Source organism: Vombatus ursinus, unplaced genomic scaffold (genome assembly GCF_900497805.2).
Source record: "Vombatus ursinus unplaced genomic scaffold, bare-nosed wombat genome assembly UNPS02015411.1, whole genome shotgun sequence".
NCBI lineage: Eukaryota > Metazoa > Chordata > Mammalia > Diprotodontia > Vombatidae > Vombatus > Vombatus ursinus.
Genome location: NW_020955189.1, coordinates 954,322 through 977,487, shown reverse-complemented (window position 1 = coordinate 977,487; position 23,166 = coordinate 954,322). Strand labels below are relative to the sequence as shown.

Sequence of the window (23,166 nt, the reverse complement as noted above, 5' to 3'; positions counted from 1 at the left end):
AGGGCAGGGCTGGCTTCCTCTCCTGTGATCCCCAGGGCTTAGCCCAGCCCTGGCACACAGCAGGCGCCTAATAAATGGTTACTGATTAATTGTTGTCTCCCCCCCTTGACCAGAAGCTTCCCGAGGGCAGGCAGGTAGACGCCGCCCGGACGCACCACCGCCCCCTGCAGGAGCGAGGCCGCCTGTCCCCGCGCACGCGCAGTATGCGCCGACGCCGTCAGCCCCGCCCCGCGCAGGCGCACGCAGCACGCACACGCCCGTCGGGCGGGGGCGCGCTCACCGGTGGAAGGAGATCCCGCGGGTCCGGGTCTCGCGCGTGTCGCGGGTGCAGCAGCCCGCGGCCGAGCAGTGCCGGGGCATCTGCGGGAGAGAGGGCAGAGGGGCGTGGCCTCAGCCGACGCGCGGGGTCCTCCCTCCGCCTGCTCCGGCCGCGCCGCCCCGACCCTTCCCGCCCCTCCCCTCCGCCCGGCCTCGCCCCCTTCCCCCCGCCCGGGTCCGCCCCCGGCCCCTCTCCCTCTCGGCCGCACTCACGACTCCTCCATCGCGACGCCACGGACGTGGTCTCGCGAGAGCGCGCCCACCGTTATAGGGCGTGCGAGGGGGCGGAGCTCGCGCCTGCGCAATGAGGCTGGGGCAGGTGACCGGGTTACCCAGGGTACTTCGCGGCGGCGGGGATAGAGCGAGGCTCCGAAGGATGGATGGCGCGGACTGGGAGGGGGCAGGGCCGTGCGTTGATAGGACGGGGAGGAGAATAGACTCTGCCAATCAGAGGGGCCGGGGCGGGGCCGGGGCTGATAGGTACTTGGCTCAGGTCGGCCCTGGCGTAAGCCCTCCCCTGGGGAAATTCTTATACCCGATTTAGACTTGGGGAAACTGAGGCTCCGAAGGAGGGAGGGAGGGGAGGGAGCAGGCATTTATTTAGCACCTACTGTGTACCAGGCATATAGAACTAAATTCTTCCCCCTGGAGGGCAGGTGCTGTAATTTTCCCCATTTCACAGTTGAGGAAACTGAGGCAGAGAGGTGATGTGACCTGCTCAGGGTCACACGGTCAATGTGGCAACATTCCACATTAAGCTCCTGCCCTATGCCAGATATTGTGCTAAGCGCTAGGGATACATGCAAATAAAGGCACAGCTTCTGCCCTCCACAAACGAAGCTGGAAATGGGGATGGGTCCAGAAGCAGGGTAGCTGGTGGGAAATGGGGCAGAGGCCCTGCTCTGTAGTCAGAGGGGTCTGATGAGTGGGTGTGTGGCAGGATTTGAACTCGGGACATCCTGACTCCAGGTCCAGCACTGCATCCACCTGGTGCTGCTTGCAGGCCCTGCGGGTCAGCAGAGGCGGCTGGATTTGGAGTTACAGGGGCTGGTTTCAGATGCTGGCTATGTTGCGATTCCTGTGGGACCAAGTCTGTCTGTGCCTCAGTTTCCTTGACTGTAAAATGTGATGGGACTGGATTAGATAACATCCCCCTGACTTGAAGATGTTCAGTGAGGGAGAGGCTATCATCACCTGAGGCAGCCTGTTCCACTGTGCGACAGCTGTGGTTCTGGCTGTTCCCAGCCTTCCTCTTTTTCTCTTTTGCTTTCTTTAAAAAATGCCACACTTGCCCTCTTTTCTTCCATTTTTTTTTTAACAGCCCCATTGCTGCCTCTTCTCCCATCATCCTCTCATCAAATGGAAAGAATTCAAACAAAAAGCCCTTTTAACAAACGTGCCTGCACCGGTCCTCGCATGGAGGCCTCGTTCTGCCCCCATGACCATCATCTCGACCGGAAGGTGAACAGCAGGCTTCATGGCCAGGCCTCTGAAACCTCAGGCGGACGGCACGCCCTAATTGGCTCTTAATGACAGGACCTGCTCTTGATGAAGGCGCCTTCGCTAGCCCTTCCTTTTCCAGCGTATTCCATACCCATCCCTTTAATGACGTGTAACGTGGCTGGCTGGGGCCCCACTGTCCCAGGGCCAGGCCTGTTACATCTCTCCCTCTGGGCTCTCCGTACCCACTACATTTCCCCTATTTTCAAGGGGCAACTCGGGCCCATTTATTGTTTAGTTGTTTTTCAGTCGTGTCTGCCTAGTGACCCCCTTTGGGGTTTTCTTGGTAAAGATGCTTGGAGGGGTTTGTCATTTCCTTCTCCAGCTCATTTGACAGAAGAGGAAACTGAGGCAAACAGGGTGAAGTAACTTGTCCAGGGTCACCCAGCTAGTAGGTGTCTGAGGCCAGATTTGAATGGGTCTTCCTGACTCCGGGCCCAGCACTTTATCATCTGCGTCACCAGCTACCCCATGACAATTTTACTAAAGGCAATTAACCACATTGGCTCTTTGCTATTAACTGAATGGGGCTCTCATCAAATCTCCCTGCTCATCTTGGGCACCAGATCTCTTATTAGCCATTTTTGTTTCATCTTTTCAGAAGAGGGAAGGTAAGACACGAGTGCCTCTGGTCATCACCTCACCTCGCCAGACCTTTGCATTCATGTGCTCTTGCTTCTACCTTCCACAACCAATCAATACATGCTCATTTACTGGGAGTCCAGCATGTGCCCACGGCACTCCAGATGGTGCCACCCCACGTGGAGAACCTGGGGAGCTGTTTCTGGGAGGATCACGACAATGTGGTCAGTGCCTCGAGGAGAGACTGTGGAGCATGTGGAGACACCCTGGGTTGGTTCTGGTCAGCTAACCACGTGTTGAGGCAGCCGAGTTGGCTGCCGGGGCATTCACAGAGGCCTGGCAGCCTCAGCCATCTCTGCCTCCCTCGCCGCTTGGGGCACCTGTGACTCCTTCCCTCGTGGCATCCCGTGAAGGGAGAGGACTCAGAAGGCTGGGGAGCATTGCGGCCAGGCTAGCACCAGTGCTCGGGGGACCTGCACCCACTGGAGGGCACAGGTGATGCCTTTGGACAGGAACTAGGGGAGATAAACGTTGTCCTCTCAGCGGACTCAGGTGGGCCAAGGACAGCGTGTCCCACAGACGTTCAGGGAATCGTTTGTTTGTCCTGGCTGAATTGGAAGTAAAAATCCTTTTGTAAAACATAATTCACATTAGGGCAGCTGGGTGGCGCACTGGATAGATAGAGCACTGGACATGCAATCAGGAGGACCTGAGTTCAGATATAACCCCAGACACTTCCTAGCTGGGTGACTCTGGGCATATCACCTCACCCTGTCTGCCTCAGTTTGCTCATCTGTAAAATGAGCTGGAAGGAAATGGCAAACCCCGCCAGTATCTCTGCCAAGAAAGCCTCAAATGCGATAATGCGATCACAGAGAGTTGAACATGACTGAAATGATCAGGAACTAGGTGCTAGTCACTGGCCCCCTGACGGGGTGTATGTGTGTGTGTGTGTGTGTGTGTGTGTGTGTGTGCGCGTCTGTGTGTGGGTGTGTCTGTGTGTGCATGTCTGTGGGTGTGTGTGTCTGCGTCTGTGTGTGTCTCTGTGTGTGTGTGTGTGTGTGTGTGTGTGTGTGTGTCTGCGTGTGGGTGTGTCTCCCGGCATGCGCACAATGCTGGTGACAGCTCCAGTCAGTGTCTAAGAAGAGGCCTCCTGACTGGCCCTCAGGTGGAGCCTGAGTGAACCCCCCCTCACAAAAGCTCTGGGAACTCACAAGACCAAACTGGAAAGCTCCTGCCTTCAAGGAACTTACAGTCTATTGCTTGTTGAGTTCCCTGCACATTTCCATGGGATCTTAACTTGGCGTCTGCAAACTTAAAAAAAAATGTTAATTGCATTTCAACGATTTCCTTTGGAATCCTTTGTTTTGTGCATTTAAAAACATTATTCTGGGGGCAGCTAGGTGGCACAGTGGATAGAGCACGGGCCCTGAAGTCAGGAGGACCCAAGTTCAAATGTGGCCTCAGGCCAAACACTTGACACTTACTAGCTGTGTGACCCTGGGCAAGTCACTTAACCCCAAGTGCCCCAAAAAAGAAAAAAACCCCACCAAAAAAAACATTACTCTGAAGGCTTAGTAGGCCTCATGGCTGCCAAAACCTTGAGATTTTCTTTCTCCATTGGGTTGCTTAAAGAATTCATTCTTGGTGGCAAAGAATTGGAAATGGAAGGGATGCCCATCAATAGGGGAATGGCTGAACAAGTTGTGGTACATGAATGTGATGGAATACTATTGTGCTAAGAGAAATGACGAGCGGGCAGACTTCAGAAAAACCTGGAAAGACTTGTATGGACTGATGCTGAGTGAGGTGAGCAGAACCAGGAGAACGTTGTACACAGTAACAGCCACACTGTGCGATGACTGACTTTCACAGACTTGGCTCTTCTCTGCAATGCAAGGACCTAAGACAGCTCCAGAAATGTCACGATGGAAAATACCGTCCGCGTCCAGAGAAAGAACGGTGGAGTCTGAGTGCAGACCGAAGCAGACTGTTGGCGCCTTTTGTTTGTTCCCTCTTTCTCGTGGTTCCTCCCGTTGGTTCTGATTCCTCTTTACAGCATGACTAATGTGAAGATGTTTAATCTGAATGTGTATGTAGAGCCTGTATCAGATTGCACGTCGTCTTGGGGAGGGGGGAGGAGAGGCAGAGAAAATCTAAAACTCAAAATCTTAAGGAAGTGAATGCTGAAAACTAAAAATAAATTACTAAAAAAATTCCTTCTTGGGAGCTTTCCTTTGAGGGTCACAGAATTCAGGGGACATGGCTCTCTGACAGGAGGGGAGACTGAGGCCTAGAGGATGGGACATGCCCAAGGTTACACAGGCAGGATCTGCACTCATATTCTGACTCCAAACCCAGAGCTCTTTCCACCACCTGGTCAATGGCAAGGTGAAGTGGGTGGCCCAGTGAGGCCTGAACCCACACCCCACACCTGGCTGGCCAGGCCCTTTCCCGGGGCACACAAATCTTCCGTTTGCTCTCACTTTTGAGGTGGGAGCGCCCTCTGGTGCTTCTGACCACGACTGCACGGAGCCAGGCTGCTCAGTGTCCAGCTGGATCCCAGGAGGGACTGGGGGCCTGGCCGGCATCGGCCCTGGTTGTTCCGGGGTTCTTGGCCCTCATGCAGGAGCTAGCTTGGCTTCCTGTTCCCCCCTTCTCTCCAGCGGCCTTAGGCAGGGCCAGAAAAGCACTTCCCTAAGCTTGAGCAGCCTGACCAGCGTGAAGCCGCTATTTTCACAAGGGCTTTGTCAAGGGCAGGTCGCTGCTGCGGTCGCCACGCCCAGCAGTCCCAGGAGCCCAAGCAGGGCCTTCCCCAACCCCTCACTAGCCACCCCGCAGGACAACTCCTCTTGTAAAGATGAGTATCTATGGCCTTGGGATCCCGGTGATGTGGCATCAAGGAACCAGAGCCAAACTCTGCTTTCAAAGGGAAATATTTATTTGTAAACAAATTCTGTAACCAGGTATGCTCGCAGGGGGTGGGAGGTGAGGCTCTCCGGCATTCCTCGCCCTAGTACTCCTCCCCTTCCTCGGCCTCTGCCTCCACCGAGTCGACGCCCACCTCTTCATAATCTTTCTCCAGGGCCGCCAGATCCTCCCGGGCCTCGGAGAATTCGCCTTCCTCCATGCCCTCCCCCACGTACCAGTGGACGAAGGCCCGCTTGGCGTACATCAGGTCAAACTTGTGGTCCAGCCGCGCCCACGCTTCTGCGATCGCCGTGGTGTTGCTCAGCATGCACACGGCCCGCTGCACCTTGGCCAGGTCACCACCGGGCACCACGGTGGGAGGCTGGTAGTTGATGCCCACCTGTCAGGAAGAGGGAAAGAGACTGTCAGTGTTAAACTATCCATCACTGGTCATCACTACGTGTTCTCCTGACTCCCATCATTCATACCTTCTCCCCAGATGGTGTCACAACACTGCAAAACTAGCCCAGAAACATCCTTCCGTTCACTGCTTCAGGCACAAATCCAGGCTGGTGCTTTGACCTTCCTAGGGTAAGGTTTCCTACTCACACCAGACACTGAAAACGTGCCGTAAACTCCACCCTGTAATTTTACGTCAACTGCCCTGGAGCTTTCACAGGCCCACGCGCCGGGTAACTCATTCTGAACCTAACAGCATGACGGGAAAGCCAGAGAGCCCTCGCAGTGCAGGCACACTGACCACAGGGGCGGGTGCTGTGGGAATGGCAGACTAGAGGGCACCACGTCCAGGAGCTATGGAAGCTGGGCCAGCCGCGGGTCCTCTGCCCTGCCCACCTTGCTGACCACAAACACAGGCAGCGTCTGGGTTCCAGTGTCCCCTTCTGGTAGAAGCCTATCCCACGGAGGAGCACACCCAAAGCAAACTCCCCCTGAGAACACGTCCCTCAGTCTCCCGACACTGTGCCTGTGAGGCTTCCCATCCCTTCAGTGCCTTCCCCTGTGCCAAGGGACACCCCAGCCCCCCCATCCTTCCTAGAAGTCTTCCCTGACCTCCATCTAGCAGGACATGATCTCAGGCCCCTGCCAACACCCACCCTCACAGCACCCCGGGCTCCCCTCCAGTTTTGCATTATATTTATAGACACCTCTTATCTTTGGGGACCCGGCACTGTGCCTTGCCCAAGGGCATTCCAAATATCTCCAGGGTGACAAAAGCCAGCCAGGAAGAGCCTCCTGAGTCTGCAGCATCACACTTGGGGTCCCAAAGAGCAAATCGACTTCCTGACCAACGTGTGCGGGGCTGAAGAAGCATCCTTATAGGATTTCGTGTAGCACTTTCCTAAACCTACGGCTTCCTGCCACTGAAACATGACCCCAGGGAACCCAGATCACCTTGAATCCTGTGGGGCACCAATCCACAAACTGGATCGTACGCTTCGTCTTGATGGTGGCGATCGCGGCGTTCACGTCTTTGGGGACCACGTCCCCTCGGTACAACATACAGCAGGCCATGTACTTGCCGTGGCGCGGGTCACACTTGACCATCTGGTTGGCGGGCTCGAAGCAGGCGTTGGTGATCTCCGCCACAGACAGCTGCTCGTGATACGCCTTCTCGGCCGATATGACGGGAGCGTAGGTGGCCAGGGGAAAGTGGATGCGTGGATAGGGCACCAGGTTGGTCTGGAATTCCGTCAGGTCGACGTTCAGCGCCCCATCGAAGCGCAAGGAAGCCGTGATGGAGGAGACGATCTGCCCGATCAGACGATTCAGGTTGGTGTACGTAGGCCGCTCGATATCGAGGTTACGCCGACATATGTCATATATGGCTTCATTGTCGACCATGAAGGCACAGTCGGAGTGTTCCAGGGTCGTGTGAGTGGTGAGGATGGAGTTGTAGGGCTCCACGACCGCCGTGGACACCTGCGGTGCTGGGTAAATGGCAAATTCGAGCTTGGACTTCTTGCCATAATCAACAGAGAGCCTTTCCATAAGCAGAGAGGCAAAGCCAGAGCCGGTGCCTCCTCCAAAGCTATGGAAGATGAGGAAGCCCTGCAGCCCGGTGCACAGATCCGCCTGAGGGAGGAAGGGGGAGAAACCTCGTCAGTCCCGTGGACCCAGAGGCCGCCAGCAGGCTCCCAGACCTCCCACGCAGTGGCTAACTGCTGACCTTTGCTCCAACCCCGGTACTCGGAGACTACCACGCGTGGTACTTAATAAGCCTCTGTGATACCAGAGAACAGCCTGTTTCGATAGTGCTCCAAGTCTGACACTGGTCTTTAGCTCTGCGTCGTGCCAGGGCAGGGAAGGTGCTCCATGTGCCGCCCCCCGGGCCCCACCCCCAACCCATCAGGGGACCACCTGGGCAAGCCGCCTTGGTGGCCTTGCTCCCAAATTCTCTCCTCTGTAGGGCCTGGGGCCTCACAGGATGGCTGTGCAGAATTTGTCTGTGCTACCTCACATTCACTGATTACACGCTGCTCTGCTCTGCTGCCTGGGGGTGCAGCATTACACTGACTCTGCCGCTCTTTCTTCACCCCAGAGGGATGTGTTTTAGCTCCTCCTCAGCCTCCTGCCTGTGCCCACCGTCCTTGGGCTGCGGGATCAGCTTCTCTGTGTCTCTGTACTAGCTCCCTGCATCCCCGGGAACCCCCGCCCCATCAAGTCTCTGTGTTCTTTCAAGGCCCAGCTCAGGAGTGACTTCCTCTGGGAAGCCTCCCTCATCCCACCCCCTTTCTCAGATTTGGTCCTGCTGTCTGGCAAAGGATCTCTTTGAGGGCTGGGGCCTTCTGGTTTTCTCCTTGTGTTCCCAGAGCCTAACAACATCTCATGCAAATAGGCATGGATTCAGGCGCAGCCAGGTGGCACTGCATTGGACACAGCACCAGACCTTGAGTCAAGAGGGCCTGAGTTCAAATCTGGCTTCAGGCACTTATTAGCTGTGTGACCCTGGGCAAGTCACTGAACCCCAATTGCCCCTCCCCCCAAAAAAGGTATGGATTCAACTGAACAGCTGATGTTCACGGTGGGTCCTAAAGCTCTTTCTTTTTGGTTTCTGCCTCATTTCCCATGGTGCCCACACAGGATGGTCGGCCAGTCTGCATTTTTTTTCTTTTCTTTTTTGGTTAGGCAATGGGGCTATGTGACTTGCCCACGGTCACACAGCTAGTGAGTGTCATGTGTCTGAGGCCAGTTTTGAACTCAGATCCATCTGACTCCAGGGCTGGTGTTCTACCCATTGCACCACCTAGCTGCCCCCAGTCTGCATTTCTACTGGCTAAATGGGTCACTCTTGTCAAAAAACCCAAAGAATAACGAACCAAGGATCTCCAAATCCGGTCAAATATAAGCTGCCTGCATGCAGGACTGTCCCACTGGTGGGTCAGAGGCTGATGCAGAGAAAGGCTTTGTCCTGCTTTAACCTTAAGTCCTGGCCAGAGTTTTGTGAAGCCCCCTCTCAACCTGGAAACAATCAGCTTCCCACTTGTCTGTGGCCACAACCAGGGTCCCGTTCACCCAGCTCCTACCAGTTTGCGAATCCGATCCAGGACCAGATCAACGATCTCCTTGCCAATGGTATAATGGCCTCGGGCATAATTGTTGGCCGCATCCTCCTTTCCAGTTATCAGCTGCTCAGGATGGAAAAGCTGCCTGTACGTGCCGGTACGGACTTCATCTAGACAAGAGCCAGTTGGGGGCTGGTTATTTGTTTAGTGTATTATGGTAATTGGGCTTGGAAGCTGAAATGGGCAAATTCAGGGACCATCACAAGTCCCGTAAAGAAGGAACTACTTCCCAAAGCCAGATGATAAAAGACTTAAATGCAACAGGGTCTCTAAGCACTACAAATCCGCTTACAATTCTGAAGGATTAAACGGAATTTTTTAAATTAGCAGAGTCAACATACACCACAATGTAATTACAGCCAGCCCTCAATTACCTGCCTTCAAATATTGGAAAGGTTGTCATGTGTGAGAGGAGGATTAGATTTAGTCTCTTGGACTTGGGAGGGAAGAACTAGGAGCGATGGGTATTAGCTACTGGGAGGCAGGTTTAGGCTCCGCTTAAGGAAGCATCTTAACATTCCTCGCTTTTTCCAAAAGTGAAACAAAGCACACCCTGTAAATGAGCGCATTCCCCAACACTTGAGGAGTTTAGAAACATGCTGGAAGCCAAGGACTTCTGGGGACAAAGCAGCCAGGACACTAAGGGGCCTGGGGTCCTTGTCAGCAGCCGGGCATGCTGGGATCTCTGCTGGGGGGCAGCGTGGTAACCACACTGATGTAAGAGGCAGAGATGTGGTCCGCACATTTCACGCTGTGAAGCCCCCACCATGTTATTCACAATGAGGTGTTCCTGTGCTGATTTGATCCTCTCTCTGCCAACTTCAGCCCTGTGCTCAATTCCAAGGACCCCTCCTGGAGCGCTGCAGACACAGAGCTGGCTTTCAGAAGGAAGCGTGTTTTCATATGACAAAGAGAAAAGCCCGGAGTAGGGGCGCCTTCACCTCTGCAACCCAGGCCTATCTACGTGAGCTATGGGAAGGACAGAACCAGCTCCTTCCCTCAATCTGACGTGGCCCTTCCTCATCACCAAGGGCCTGCCCTGCTTCTGACTCCATTTGCCCAGCTCTCTGTGGGTTTTCCCACCACTCTGGGCAGAGTACGTACCCACTACAGTCGGCTCCAGGTCCACAAACACAGCTCTGGGCACGTGCTTGCCGGCCCCCGTCTCACTGAAGAACGTGTTGAAGGAGTCATCCCCGCCACCGATGGTTTTATCACTTGGCATCTGACCATCAGGCTGAATTCCGTGCTCGAGACAATACAGTTCCCAGCAGGCATTGCCAATCTGAACCCCCGCCTGTCCGACATGGATGGAGATACACTCACGCTATGGAAAGGAAAGCAACCGTCCATCACGCTTCCGGGACACAGGTGAGCTCACGAAATACAGAACACCACAATGTTCGGTGTCTCACTGTTTTCTGTATTTCCACCCCTCATCTCACAATAGGGAGGCCAGGAAAACACCGTTGCCCTCATTTTACCGATTACGAAACACCCTTAAAAAAAGGATAAGGTGGTTTGCCCAAGGTTGTCAGCCCAGCAGACCAGCCAGGAGCCGGCCTCCCCAGAACCATGCCAGAAAGAACTCTAATTGTGTCCGTTTCGGAGCGATTCCCTGGAAGACTCGGCACCAGGGGGTGGGGAAGCCTGACCGTGGCTGGCATTCATCTGGTCTGGGGCAAAGTGTCTACTCCTGTTACCTTCCTGGCTTGTTTTAATAACCTACCTACCAGGTCTTAAGACCGTCCCAGGTTTTCAGGAGGGAGCAGCCTCCAGGTGGCAGGCTAAAGTCAGAAGGAAGCCTGTAAGCACCACAGGAGGAGAGAGAAGGGGCGATTTGAAACTGCAGAGAATGTCTAACTAATACGGACTTCGGAGAGGTTCAGCTCCCAGCCAAATATCCGAGGGGGAAGGGATTAATTAACCCCTAACCAAATCCCGGGCATTTCTGAGTTTAGGTTGGCATGAATGCATCTCCTCTCTAAAACGGATCCTGGTGAGGTCAAGGGGCTTTTATTCTTGTCTACAGTCCTAGCCCCTGGCACACAGCCAGCTCTTCAGAAATGCTTCCCACCCGCAGGTCTGTGAAATGAGGCCACTGGGAGGTCCCGGGCCACGGTGCAGACAGTCAGGACCCTAACTGTGTGGGCTCTGTGACCCTGGACAGGTCATTTAACTTCTCAAGACCCTCAGCTGCTCGGTCCGGAGCTTCCTTCCCTCCCTGGTGAGTACCCCGGCCACCAACATCACTGACCCCCCCAGGGGCGAGGCCCCCAGCTGCCTAGCCCCTCCCCCTCCCTGTCACATGGCAGGCCCCTTCACCTGCTCCCCCGCCTCAGTTTCCCCAGCCGTAAAATGAGGGGCTGCACAAGGCGCCTTTCCAGGTCTAAGTCACGTGGCGGAGGGCGTGGACGGAGCTCCCAGGGCCCGGCTCAAGCCCATCACACCCTCCTTCTTCCCTCCCCCAAGCCCTTAGGGGGCAGCGCCAGCCAATGAGCACGTATTAAGCGCCTGCTGTGTACCAGCTTCTGCGCGAGGCCCGGCTCAAAGGCACCTTAGAAGTCAAACCCAAACCCCTCCTTTTACAGATGAGGAAACTGAGGCTGGGCAGGCGCGTGGGGTCACCAGAGGTGGCCCAGGCCTCTCGCGCCCCTCATGGAAGGGCGGGGGCCGGCGCGGAGGCGTCCCTCCGTGGGCGTGGGGCCTCAGAGACCATCGAGCCCAAGCCCCGGATTGGCAAACTGGGTCTGGGGGGGGGGGGGGGGGCCCCCCGCACGAGGCCCCCCCCCCCCTGCCCCCCCCCCCCGCGGCTCCCTCCGAGCCGGGCCGGGGCGGGGGTCGGGGCACAGGCCCCGAGCAGGGCGGACAGGAGGAGGGAGGCGGGTCGGGGCCCTGGTCCGCGGGGGCGGCCGCCCCTACCATGATGAGACGCCCACACCGACACACCGACACCGACACCGCCGCCCTCAACGACCAACGGCCGACTGAAGGCGCGCCCGACGGCTGCGCGCGCCGCCCGCGGCGCGCCGCCCTCTGATTGGCCGAGCCACCCGAGCGCCGCCGCCCATTGGCTGAGCCGGCCGAGGTGCGCGCGCGCGCAGGGAGGGCGCCACGAGGCTCAAGGCGCGGGACGCGAGGCGCGAGGGCCGACGCTACTGCGCCTGCGCCCGCGCCCCTCGCGCCCCTCGCGCCCCTGCCAGAGGTTGGAAAGGGCTGGGCGGAAGCTGTGGTTGGGCGTTGCCGGCGCAATGGCGCGAGTGACCTCTGCGCCTGCGCAAATGAGCAACCACCGGGCAGAAAGCAGGGGGCCCGGCCCCTCCCCCTCCCCCTCGGGCCTTGACTTTCCTTCTCTATAAAGTGGGTACAGGCTTCCCGGATGATGGTCAACTTTGCTTCTCGCTGGGCCTGAGGGGTCGAGCTGCCAGTCCTGGGTGGGACCTCCTGGAGAAGACAGGACCCCACCGCATAAACTGGTCCTTCCTCCCTCTGGGCCTCAGTTTACTCCCCTGTAAAATGAGGTCCCTTCCAGCTCTGCTAGCCCATGATTCCGTTAGCCGGGCACGTGACCTTGCTCAGGGCCCTGCCCTCTCGTCTCCAGGTGTTAGGTCCTGGGGGGGGGCAGGGCAGGTGCTTAGTCAATATTGATCAGATCGATTGATTATTATTGACCCCCGAGTGCAAAGGAGGCCCTGCCTTGGGTGGACGCTGGCCGGTCCAGGGAGGGCGGGGCAGCAGGGATCTCTGGCTGGCTCTATGGGGGTGTGAGGGGCTGTCACAACAGGCAGAAGACCTGAGTTCGAAACCCACCTGGCCGGGGAGGGGCGGGGGAGGTGTCAGCCTGAACCTGTCACTCATCTCCCGAGCCTCAGACTATTAAGGGACCTGAGAAAACTGGTCCAGGGTTTTCCCCTTGGGTTTTGAACTTTAATCTGAGCATCACTGGCTTCCCTCGTGAGGGCTGGGGGCTGTGTAGAATCAGCCTCCTGAGATGGGGTCCAGGGGCTCCCCAGACTGCCAGAGGGGCCGTGACCCGCAGACAGCCCAAGATGGGTAAACTGAGGCCCGAGGAGGCTCCCTGGGCCGGGCGCCTGGTTCGAGGTTCCTCTTTGAAGGTCAGGGGAGCTGGGGCGCCCGGTCCTCAAAAGCCAGCTAGTGAGCGAGTGGCACCGTGGATGGGGCTCTGGACTGAGCCTCAGTAAGGCCTGGGTTCAAATCCTGCCTCAGACACTTGCTAGCTCTGTGACTCTCAGCAAGTTACTTAACCTCTCTTTGCCTCAGTTTCCTCATCTGTAAAAAGGGCATCACAGATGACCTCCCAGAGTCACTTTGCAAACCTTAAAGTGCTACAGAAATATTGCTCTTATTGGTGCAGTCTTTTCTTTTTACACAAGAGGAAACAGGCCTGGACATAGATAAATAATAAATAAAGAGCCAGAGTGCCAAGGACCTTCAGAGGCCTCAAGTCTGACACGCTCGTTCTACAAGTGGGGCAACTGTCCAGGCTTGCCCAAAGTCACATGCATGCTGAGAAGGAGGGCCAGAATTGGAACCCAAGTCCTGAGACTAAATCCCTCCATCCTCATCCCTTGCCTCTCTAAGCCTCTTCGAGGAGGAGGCTGAGGTACAAAGTGGTTTGTCATCAGAAAAAAAAAAAATACAGCAGAAAGTCCTGAAAGGCCCTGGGTGGGCATGGGGCCGAGGGCCAAGCATCAGAAGGAAATACCCTTTGTATCCCCAGGGCTTAGCATAGGGCCTCCACACAGTAGGTGTTTAATTAATGCTTGTTGGCTTGACCTCATGATTTTATTCAGCACAGGCCTCAGCCAGAGTCGCTGGTGTGTGCAGCTGTTATTTTTCTGTGGCCTTTTCATTAATGAGACATTTTGTATACTGGGAAACTGAGGCCCAGAGAGGTGCCCATATTGCTGAGTCCCCTGGTCTCTTCAAGAGTGAAAAACCTTAAGTCATTCCCCAATTGAGAAATGGTCAAAGGATATGAACAGACAGTTTTCAGAGGAAGACATTAAAGCTATAGACAGCTTTATGAAAAAATGCTCTAAATCACTATAGATTAGAGAAATGCAAATCAAAACAACTCTGAGGTACCACATCACACCTATCAGATTGGCCAACATGACAAAACAGAACAATGATAAATGTTGAAGATGTGGGAAAATTCGAACACTAATGCATTGTTGGTGGAGTTGTGAACTGATCCAACCATTTTGGAGAGCAATTTGGAACTATGCCCAAAGGGCTACAAAAATGTGCATACCCTTTGACCCAGCAATAGCATTTCTAGGTCTGTACCCCAAAGAGATCATACAAATGGGAAAAGGACCCACATGTACAAAAATATTTATAGCAGCTCTTTTTGTGGTGGCAAAGAATTGGAAATTGAGGGGATGCCCATCAATTGGGGAATGGCTGAGCAAGTTGTGGTATGTGAATGTAATGGAATACTATTGTGCTGTGGGAAATGATGAACAGGCAGAATTCAGAAAAACCTGGAAAGACCTGTATGGTCTGATGCTGAGTGAAGTGAGCAGAACCAGGAGAACATCGTACACAGTAACAGCCACGTTGTGTGATGACTAATATTGATAGACTTAACCCTTCCCGGCAATACAAGGATCCAAGATATCTCCAAAGGCTTCGTGATGGAAAATGCCGTCCACATCCAGAGAAAGAACTATGGAATTTGGATGCAGATCGAAGCATACTATTTGCTATTTTTTTCTCTTCTGTTTTGTTTTGTTTTGTTTCCTCTTTCTGGTGGTTCCTCCTATTAATTCTAATTCTTCTTTACAACATCACTAATGTGAAAATGTTTAATATGAATGTATAAGGAGAGCCTATATCAGATTTTGTGCCGTCTTGGGGAGGGAGGTGGGAAGGGAGGGGGAGAAAAATTGGTACTCAAAATCTTATGGAAGTGAATGCTGAAGAGTAAAAATAAACACAAATCTTAGAAAAGAGTGAAAAACCTTCATTCTTGGGAAACTTGTCTTATTCCCACCCAAAAGATGGGACTGGGGTCAACAGGGGAAATTAGAGGGGCAGCTTTAGTTTACGTGGAAGGAAAAACTTCCAAATGCTTGGAGCTGATCCAAAGTGGAATGGGCTGCTTTGACAGGTAGTGAGCTCCCCATCTCTAGAGGTGTTTCAGTAGAGGCTGGACAAGCACCACCAGGTCATTGGATAGGTCAGACTAGGCCCTTGAGAGCTCTCATTCCTCTCTGAGGGTCTGTGAACCCACCCGTAGCTTGGGGGCTATTCAGGGCACTTAAGGCAGGAGCGATGTCAGCAGGCCTTGAAAATGGGCTTGGGGGGCAGCTAAGTGGCGGAGTGGATGGAGCACCGGCCCTGGAATCAGGAGGATCAGAGCTCAAATCCAGCCTTAGACACTTGACACTTACTAGTGGTGTGACCCTGGACAAGTCATTTAACCCTGACTGCCTTGCCAAAAAAAAAAAAGGCTTGGGCAGTCAGAGGGAGGGAAAGATGACTCTGCAGAGGAGCTTCCAGGCCAGGTAGTTAGGATTTCTAAGCAAAAGAACCCTGCCTGATGATCTTGGCCAGTCCCATTTTACAGGTGAGGAAAACTGAGGCCTAGAGATAGGAGGAGAGTGAGTTGTTTCAGGTTACACAGTGCCAGGATTCAAACCCGGGTCATCTCGACTTCAGCCTACGTTCTCTCCATTGAACAGGCTGCTTCTTGCTGGCGGCTGAGTTACTTGGAAGGGCCCAACCATCATCCAGCAAACATTAAGTGCCTACTGCATGCAGAACAGTGTAGGTGCTGGGTTTGGCTAAGTCATGGCTCTGGCCCTAGCAGAGCTCATAGTCTGTGAACGGTATGATTTGAGGTATTTCATGATAAAGGTATTCTAGGTGAGGAGATATCAGGGTGGCCCTTGGAGCTGGTGACGAAAGGGAGTGAGTTCAGTCCAGGCATGGGGGAGGGCGGGGCTCAGAGGACAGGGACGGCTTCAGCCTGCCTGGAGGGGCGTGGGATCTGGGGGGAGGGGTCAGGGGGCGCTGGCAGTAGCGCTGGGAAATAGGGACGGGGGATGGTGGGCAGATGAGCGGCTGTGGGGGAGGGGAGGAGCCCACCAACACAGCCCCCTTTCCACCTCCACCCAGCCTCGTATCCCATGGCAGCCTGCAGGTTGGGAGAGCTCCCGGCAGGTTCCTGCCTGGCCGCCATGCCCTGGTCCTTTCTGGGCTTCTGACCACCAGCCAGAAGCCCTGACCATCCCTGTCTGGCTGAACCGCACTTCCCTGCCTGGGCTCTGAAAGTGGGAGCCGCTGGTCTTTGGGTGGCATGACTGGGGCTCAGGCCCTCTGGAAAGTCACTGCCCCAAAGTCTTGTTCACCGCCCAGACTGGTGACGGGGCTGCAGGGGGTGGATCTCTCAGGAGCGCCTGGCCTCTGGACTCTGGCCTAGACGTCCTAACTGCACACCTTGTTTCTAGGCTGGCGAGGGTGGAAGCCAGGATGAGGGGGTCTGAGGAGTGGGAAAAGTACCGCGGGATGGAAGACGGTGTGTTCAGGGAGGAGGAAGAAGCGTCACCTCCTGAGAACTACGGCAGTCAACACAGCAGACGCTGAGGTTACTGGAAATAACCAACTGTTAAGGCTTAGTGAGAAAGGTACCAAACGCAGGGAGTCGTCTGCCTCTGGAGGGCAGGGGCTGCGGGAACGAGGAGTCCAGGGAGTCACAGCTAACAACTGGGAGCAGGGGTGGGAGCTACGGGGGTCAGTTGTGGTTGGCCAGAGAGCACGATTTCCCAGCCAGGAGAGCCGCCCCGAGCCAGAATGGACTGCCTGGGCAGGCAGTGAGTCCCCAGGGATTGGAGAGGTTCCAGGGGCAGGCTGCAAGGGTACTGTCCAGAGTCCTTGCAGAGGGGACCCTATGCAGAGGGAGCTCCCATCCACTCTGGGATTCCATGATTCTGGGACACGGATGCGAGGCTGCCGGGGCGCTGCTGCTGGGCCCTCTCGGAAGGCAGAATCGTATCCTGCATGGCAGATGATGGAGGCAACCATGATCCCAGGCGCTCAGTCTAGACTGCGGGACTGCCATGCCGGATACGGAGCCTCGGGAAGCCCTCTTTCATGGAACAAGCCAGGTCATCAAAGTCTTTGGTGAGGTGGATGTGCTGGAAGGGAGGACAGCTCGGTGGTGAGTGCGTGGCTGGAGGGTGCCAGCTGAGCTCCAAGCTGGAGGGTCGCCAGGCTGGGCCCCCTACCAGCCCCACGTCCCCCCTCCGAGGCCCAGCTGGGCTCTGCTCAGGAGGGCTCGATGCGGGCTGGGCCTCTGCGGGGTCGACTTTTGGCCAGGGCAGCTTTCCAAGACCAGTTCCTAAGTCACGGCTTGTTCTTGGACAGGAAGCCTTCCCCCCTGCTTAATTCTGGGGTCTTTTCTCTGTTGTTTCCTATTTTTCCTGTCTGTGGCTTGTGCTGTCTACACAGTGCACAGAGCCCCGGCCCTGGAGTCAGGAAAACTCATCTCCCTGAGTTCAAATCTGGCCTCAGACACTTCCTAGCCTGTGACCCTGGGCAAGCCACTTCACTCTGTCTGCCTCGGTTTCCTTATCTGCAAAATGGGCTGGAGAAGGAAATGGCAAAGCCGTCCAGTACCTTTATGAGGAAAACCTCGAATGGGGTCGCAGAGAGACAACTGAAATACGCCTAAAAGTCTGTTCTGTCTATGGCTTGTGTGCTGTCCTCTCCCCCATTAGATCATAAGCTCCTTGAGGTCAAGAACTGTCTTTTAATTCTTTTTGTATCCCCAGCGCTTAGCACAGTGCCTGGCACATAGTAGGCGCTTAATGAATATTGAATGAATGAATGAATGAATGACTCTCAGATGAGGGGCTCACCCTCCTCTGTGCCATTACTCGAAGGGATGCTCTGGGACCACCACGGCCCGACCACGCCCATTCTCTTCCTTCCGAAGCCACCCTGGCCGCCCCCCCCGGGGGTCCCAGACCGCTGGGTGCCCAGTACCCTGCCCTCGGCGGTGACCACAGCTGGCTCCAGGGCCGCGGTTCCCGGTGGAGGGCCCCGCACATAGTAGGCGCTTTTAATGAAGCCTTTTGATTGAATTAGCGGAATGATTCACAGTCCCGTGCCCACCTCCTGTTACGTACCGAGAAGTCCAACACCTCCAGCCCCGAGTCTGGGTTCATCTGCACCGCCCTGAGGAGGCCGAGGCAGCCCTCGCTCCGCATGGGGTTCCTGCCCATCTGCACAGAGAGAAGGGGTGCAATCAGCCAGGAGTCGGCGCAGCCGCCGAGCGCTTCACTCGGAGACGGGAAGATAAGGGGTTCACATTCCACCTTGGACGCTCAGCCGCGGTGGGACCGCAGGTAAGCCACTTAACCTGTGTGAGCCTCAGTCCCTCTTGGTCAGCGGGAGCTAATCCGCCTGCTAGGAGGCTTAAGCCAGAGAAGGGGCGCAGGTAGCACACTGCCGAATTGGAACCCAGATCCTGCCTCTCCACCGCCCACAGCCCTCCCGATCCCGAGCTGTCAGAGCGGGAGGGACCTCGAGGGTCACACAGGGCATGAATCCCCTCCAGAACACCCCCGACAAGTGACCCCCTTCTAGAGGACCTCAAGAGAATGGGGCGCTTACTACCTCTCCTGGCAGTCCATTACAAGATTGGATGGTTTTAAAGGTTAAAAAGTTGGGATTAATCCCCCACCGCCACTTCTCCTAGCTTTGCTCTCTGGGGCAAAGAAAAAAGGAGGCGGATCCCTCTCCCACCACCTTTCTAATAATTAGAGATAGTCTCTAGGACCTAGAGTCTAGGTGGTGCAGGAGGACCTGAGTTCAAATCCAGCCCTAGACACTGTATAACTGGACAAGTCACTCTGACCTCTATTTACCTCAGTCTCCTCATCTGTAAAATGGAGATAATAACTGCCCCTCCTTCCCACAGGGTTGCTGAGAATCAAATGAGATAATAATTGTAAAACGTTTAGCACATCGCCTGGCACCTAGTAAGCACTATATAAATGTTAGCTACTGTTTTTTATTCTTTATTTGCATTTATATAGTGCTTTGAGGTTTAAAAGCACTTTGCACATTTCATCTGATCCTCTAAAAACACTGAGGAAGATGCTATTACAACCCTCATTTTACAGATAAGGAAACTGAGGCAGAGGGCGGTCAAGTGACTTGCTCAGGGTCATGGAGCTTGTGTCAGGCAGGATTTGAACTCAGGGCACTGTGTTCCCTTCTCTCCACCTCCTGATTGTCTGCTCTTCTCCCCAGACTAGCCCTTTCTTCATGGGACATCCCTCCATACTCAGGTGCACCACTCACCAGGAGTATCCTCAGAGTACAGTTTTCCCTCAGTCCACTGGAGAATCGGAGGGCTCCAGGAAGTGAGATGCGGTTGTTACTTAAGAGAGAAGACAGTCATTGCTGAAGGCTTAAAACAGCTCCTCGGTGGTCTGTCTCTGTCCTCTTAGCGGGGTCACAGAGACACAGAATGTGGGTAAGAGGCTGGTGGGCAGGGGGTGAAGGGGCCAGGGAACACACACATCTCAGAGTTTCACTCCCCCCTTTTACAGATGGGGAAACTGAGGCCCAGAGGGGCAGAGGGAGATTGTTCACCATCACACAGGGGGCAGAGGCAGGGATGGGAGGCCCCTCGCCGCAACGGACATCAGATTCGCAGAATTTCATATCCCCTTTCATCCCAATAGGAAGAGCAGGAAGCTGCTCCTACCTACTAGAAGTATGCATAAAGGCAGAAGACTGTAAGTTCTCTGAGGGCAGGGACAATGCTGTGTAGTCTATATAATTATAAGCGCTACATAAATGTCAAGGCATTCTATCTTCACATCCCTAACACCAAGCCTGCCCACTGCCAGGCCCATAGTAGGTGCTTTATAAACGTTGGCTGAAGCCTTCTCCTTACCCCCATGGCTTGTGCCTTCACCCCTGAGATTATCTTAATAACAGTCCGAATTTACAAAGGACTTTAAAGTTTGCACTTAATCTCATTTGAGCCTACAACATCCCTGGGAGGGAGTTACAACAGCCCCATTTTACAGTTGAGGAAAGTGAGGCAAACAGAAGTGAAGTGACTTGCCCATGGTCACATGGCTAGTAAGTGTCTGAGGCTGGATTTGAACTCGGATCTTCCTAATTCCAGGTTTGGTGCTCTATGCACTGTGGTATCACTGAGTTGCCTCATCTTCTATCTTCTTCCATCTACTCTACGTCTTGTGGGCTCAGTGATTCGCATGCTGTGTCCAGGGGATACCAGGCAAAAGTCAGCCCCTGCCCGGGAGGAGGGAGGAGGGGAGGGCCGGGAGGGGTGGGGCTGGGTCCTCACCTGATGTTGAGCTCCTCTAGCACGCTGTTGACTTTCAGGGCCTCCCCTATGGCGGCCGCTCCTTGGTCGCCGAAGCCATTGTAGGAGAGGTCCAGCACTTTGATGTAGATATTGGCCTGTGGAATTAGACAGGACAGATGGGACGGTGTTGATGCTGAGGAGGAGGAGGAGGAGAAGAGGGAGGAGGGGGAGGGGAGGGGGAGGAGAAGGGGGAGAAGGAGGGAGGAGGGGAAAGGGAAGGAGCAGCATGGGGAAGGGGAGAAGGAGGAGAAGGAGGGAGGAGGGGGACGAGAAGGGGGAGAAGGAGGAGGGGGAGAAGGAGGAGGGGGAGGGGAAGGGGAAGGAAGAGGAGGGAGGAGAGGGAGGAAGATGGGGATGCGGCAAGTTCATTAAGGCTTCATCTTTCACTCAGCCCTGGAAAGGGAAGGAGGGCAGCTGGGGGTGAAAGCACAGGAGGCTTTGCCTCTCCTCTCTGGCTGCTGGGGGAGCTCCTGGGGCCAGATGGGAAGGCAGGGCTCCCACTTCGGAGGGCTGCCCCAGTTGGGGTGGGGGGCAGTGACTGCTGTGTCCACAGATCTCAGACGCTGCTGGTCCAATAATGCCAGTCGAACCCAGGCCACAAATGACCGTCCAGGCTCTGCGTGGATTCCCCTGGTGAGGGGGAGCCTGCCCCCGGCCCCTGCCCAAAGCCGGCCTGTGGAGGTTTGGATGGCTCTGCTGCTGGGGAGAGTTTCCTAAATGCGCTCTGGGAGCCCTCTGCCCTTTCTGCTGTCCGGGGCCTGGACGGGTCCAGCTGTTGGTGCCATGAGTCACTGACATCGTCCCTGTCACCTTGGCGGATCCGCACCCCCATGCCAGCACCCTATTTGTCCGTCCCCAGGCCCGCACCCTAAGTGCCGTGCCCGGCCCGGCCCAGAGCGGGTGGCAAGGGGAGGGCCCATACCGCAAGGCCGCGGGTGAAGGTCACAGCTCCCAGGCCGCGGAGGTGGTTCCAGCTGAGATTAAGCTCCTTTATGCTGACATTTTCTGCCAGGGCTGGCCCGAGCGTCTCCCCTTATGGAGAAACAAAGTCCCAATGTCGTCCTGTGGGGCCTTCAGTTCGCTTCCGAGAGGGAGGCGGGGGTGGGTGCTCAGGGAAAGCCTGGGAGAGGGGCTGTCGGCTGGACTGGAAAGCCCAAGCGACCGCCCCAGCCCGGGGATCGGGCCTCTCCAGTCCCTCCTGCAGGAGACCGGCCTGGGCTGCCCCACGGGAAGTGTGGGAAGACACGGGTCTGGTAGGAGCGCCCACCCTGTGATGCCTGCAGCAAGTTTCTCCATCTGTGAAATGGGCTGGTCTCAAGACCTCCTTTTCCTTCCCCTCTCATAGATAGTCAGTGACACAGAACACAGACGCTCTCATCCCTGCTCTCCAGAACCCTGGTTTGGGCTGAGCAAACACTCCCCAAACAGTGAAAACACCCACACCTTTAAGGCCTGCCAAGCTTTTTCCTCAGTGCTCCCCCATGAAGCTCAGTAGGCAGCATGAGCAGACTGTCCCCATTTTATAGATGAAGAAACTGAGGCTCTGAGAGGTCAGGTACAGGCTCTGCCACTTGCCTGCTGATGCTCGGATGAGGGGCACGTTGGCCCACAGGCCTGTGCCCTGGAGTATCAGTGTGGAGACTCACCACCAGAAGACAGAGTGGGAGCCTGAAGGAGGCCCAGCCTCCCTGCGGCCTCAGGCCAGGGGTCACTGTCCAGCCCTTCCTGAGGGGACAGAGGGCTGCAGGGTGGGGAGTCCTTGGGAAGCCCTCCCATCCCAAGAATCCAAGGAATCACTGCATCTGGCTATTTAGTCTCACCCATAACCCCATGCCAAATACCCAGCCTCTGCTCCCAGGCCTCCAGTGACAGGGAGCTCACTACCTCCTGAGGCCGCCTTCCCATTTTTGCAGAGCTCTAATTGCTAAGACGTTTTCCAGACACGTAGCCTAGATTAGCCTCTTTGGGGTTTGCCCTCATCCCTCTTCTCTCTGGAGCCAAGAAGAACGAGTCTGATCCCTTGTTACCTCCTGGGGTGTGAGTCTGACACATGGGGTGAGTTGGAGGAAAGGGCAGCCCAGCGCTCGTAAGGGTTTGAACCCTGGTCAATGCCCCTTTCTGTGGCCTTGTGACCCTTTGGGGGTCACTCCCTCACTCCCTCACCCACCCGCCTGAGAGTGCCAAGCCTAGACCGAGCCCCTCCCCTCCGGCTGGGGCTCCTACCGGCTTCCTCATCCAGGAGGTTGTGGCTCAAGTCCAGCAGCTCCACCTTCGTGTTGACCATCAGAGCATCAGCGATGTCCTTGGCAGCTTGGGTGTCGAGGTCACTCCCAGACAACCGAAGCCGCCGCACAGAGGTGTTCTCTTTGAGGGCAGCACACAGGGCCTTGGCACCTTTGGCCCTCAGTTTGTTATCAGACAGATCAAGATCTGATGTGAGAGACCCAGGCGATGGACATGAGAGGTTGTGGACAGAGCCAGGCAGACCTGGGTTCAAGTCCTGGCTTTAATGTTTGAGTGTATGTGTGTTACCTTCGAAAGATCACCCAACTGCTCTGGATCTCAGTTTCCTCATCTGTAAGAGGGGTTTAGTTCTCCTTACCCTCACATAATCTCAGATGATTAAGGCTCAATGTGCTAACACCTGGCCATCCCTTTACAAAGTATGAACTCCTTCTCTGAGGGATTTGAAATGGGCAGCCCCATTAACTGAATGAAGATGACCATGCTTCCAGGTGATCCTTAAAAGATGGTTTGAGAAATAGAGACGCACATTCCAGACACAAATATGCAGAGGCAGTAGCTATGACCAGAAGCAGCTTCAGGGTATACAAATTCTGGGAGAAAAGAAGAGAGCTAACCCTGGCAAATGAGGATCAAGATTTAAGA

General features: G+C 55.3%; 3 protein-coding genes across 7 annotated transcripts in view; all 3 read right to left on the bottom strand.

Moving 5' to 3' along the window:
• THAP7 (THAP domain containing 7) overlaps positions 1–543 on the bottom strand; it is a 3,387-nt gene extending 2,844 nt beyond the window's left edge. Inside the window, exons 1-2 of the mRNA XM_027847470.1 lie at positions 532–543; positions 281–360 (exon numbers count right to left, since the gene is read on the bottom strand). Of these exons, the coding sequence (XP_027703271.1) occupies positions 281–360 (80 nt within the window). The 5' untranslated portion in view covers positions 532–543. The remainder of the gene's footprint in view (positions 1–280; positions 361–531) is intronic.
• Positions 544–5,372: 4,829 nt separating this feature from the next.
• Positions 5,373–11,862, bottom strand: LOC114032239 (tubulin alpha-3 chain). Its single transcript, XM_027847480.1, has 5 exons — positions 11,817–11,862; positions 9,999–10,221; positions 8,856–9,004; positions 6,724–7,404; positions 5,373–5,710 (listed from the first exon to the last, which is right to left on the bottom strand). Exons 1-5 carry the CDS (start codon positions 11,817–11,819, stop codon positions 5,414–5,416), a joined length of 1,353 nt encoding a protein of 450 aa, XP_027703281.1. The 5' UTR covers positions 11,820–11,862; the 3' UTR covers positions 5,373–5,413.
• A 5,078-nt stretch (positions 11,863–16,940) lies between these two features.
• LRRC74B (leucine rich repeat containing 74B) overlaps positions 16,941–23,166 on the bottom strand; it is a 15,721-nt gene continuing 9,495 nt past the window's right edge. For 4 of the 5 annotated variants that reach the window (XM_027847515.1, XM_027847516.1, XM_027847517.1 and 1 more), the window contains 6 exons: positions 22,501–22,707; positions 21,200–21,309; positions 20,257–20,372; positions 19,236–19,314; positions 18,056–18,151; positions 16,941–17,062 (listed from right to left, as the gene is read on the bottom strand). In XM_027847515.1, the coding sequence (XP_027703316.1) occupies positions 16,967–17,062; positions 18,056–18,151; positions 19,236–19,314; positions 20,257–20,372; positions 21,200–21,309; positions 22,501–22,707 (704 nt within the window). In that variant the 3' untranslated portion in view covers positions 16,941–16,966. Of the gene's footprint in view, positions 17,063–18,055; positions 18,152–18,796; positions 18,855–19,235; positions 19,315–20,256; positions 20,373–21,199; positions 21,310–22,500; positions 22,708–23,166 lie in introns of those variants that run through there. The other variant, XM_027847519.1, reaches the window with a different exon arrangement.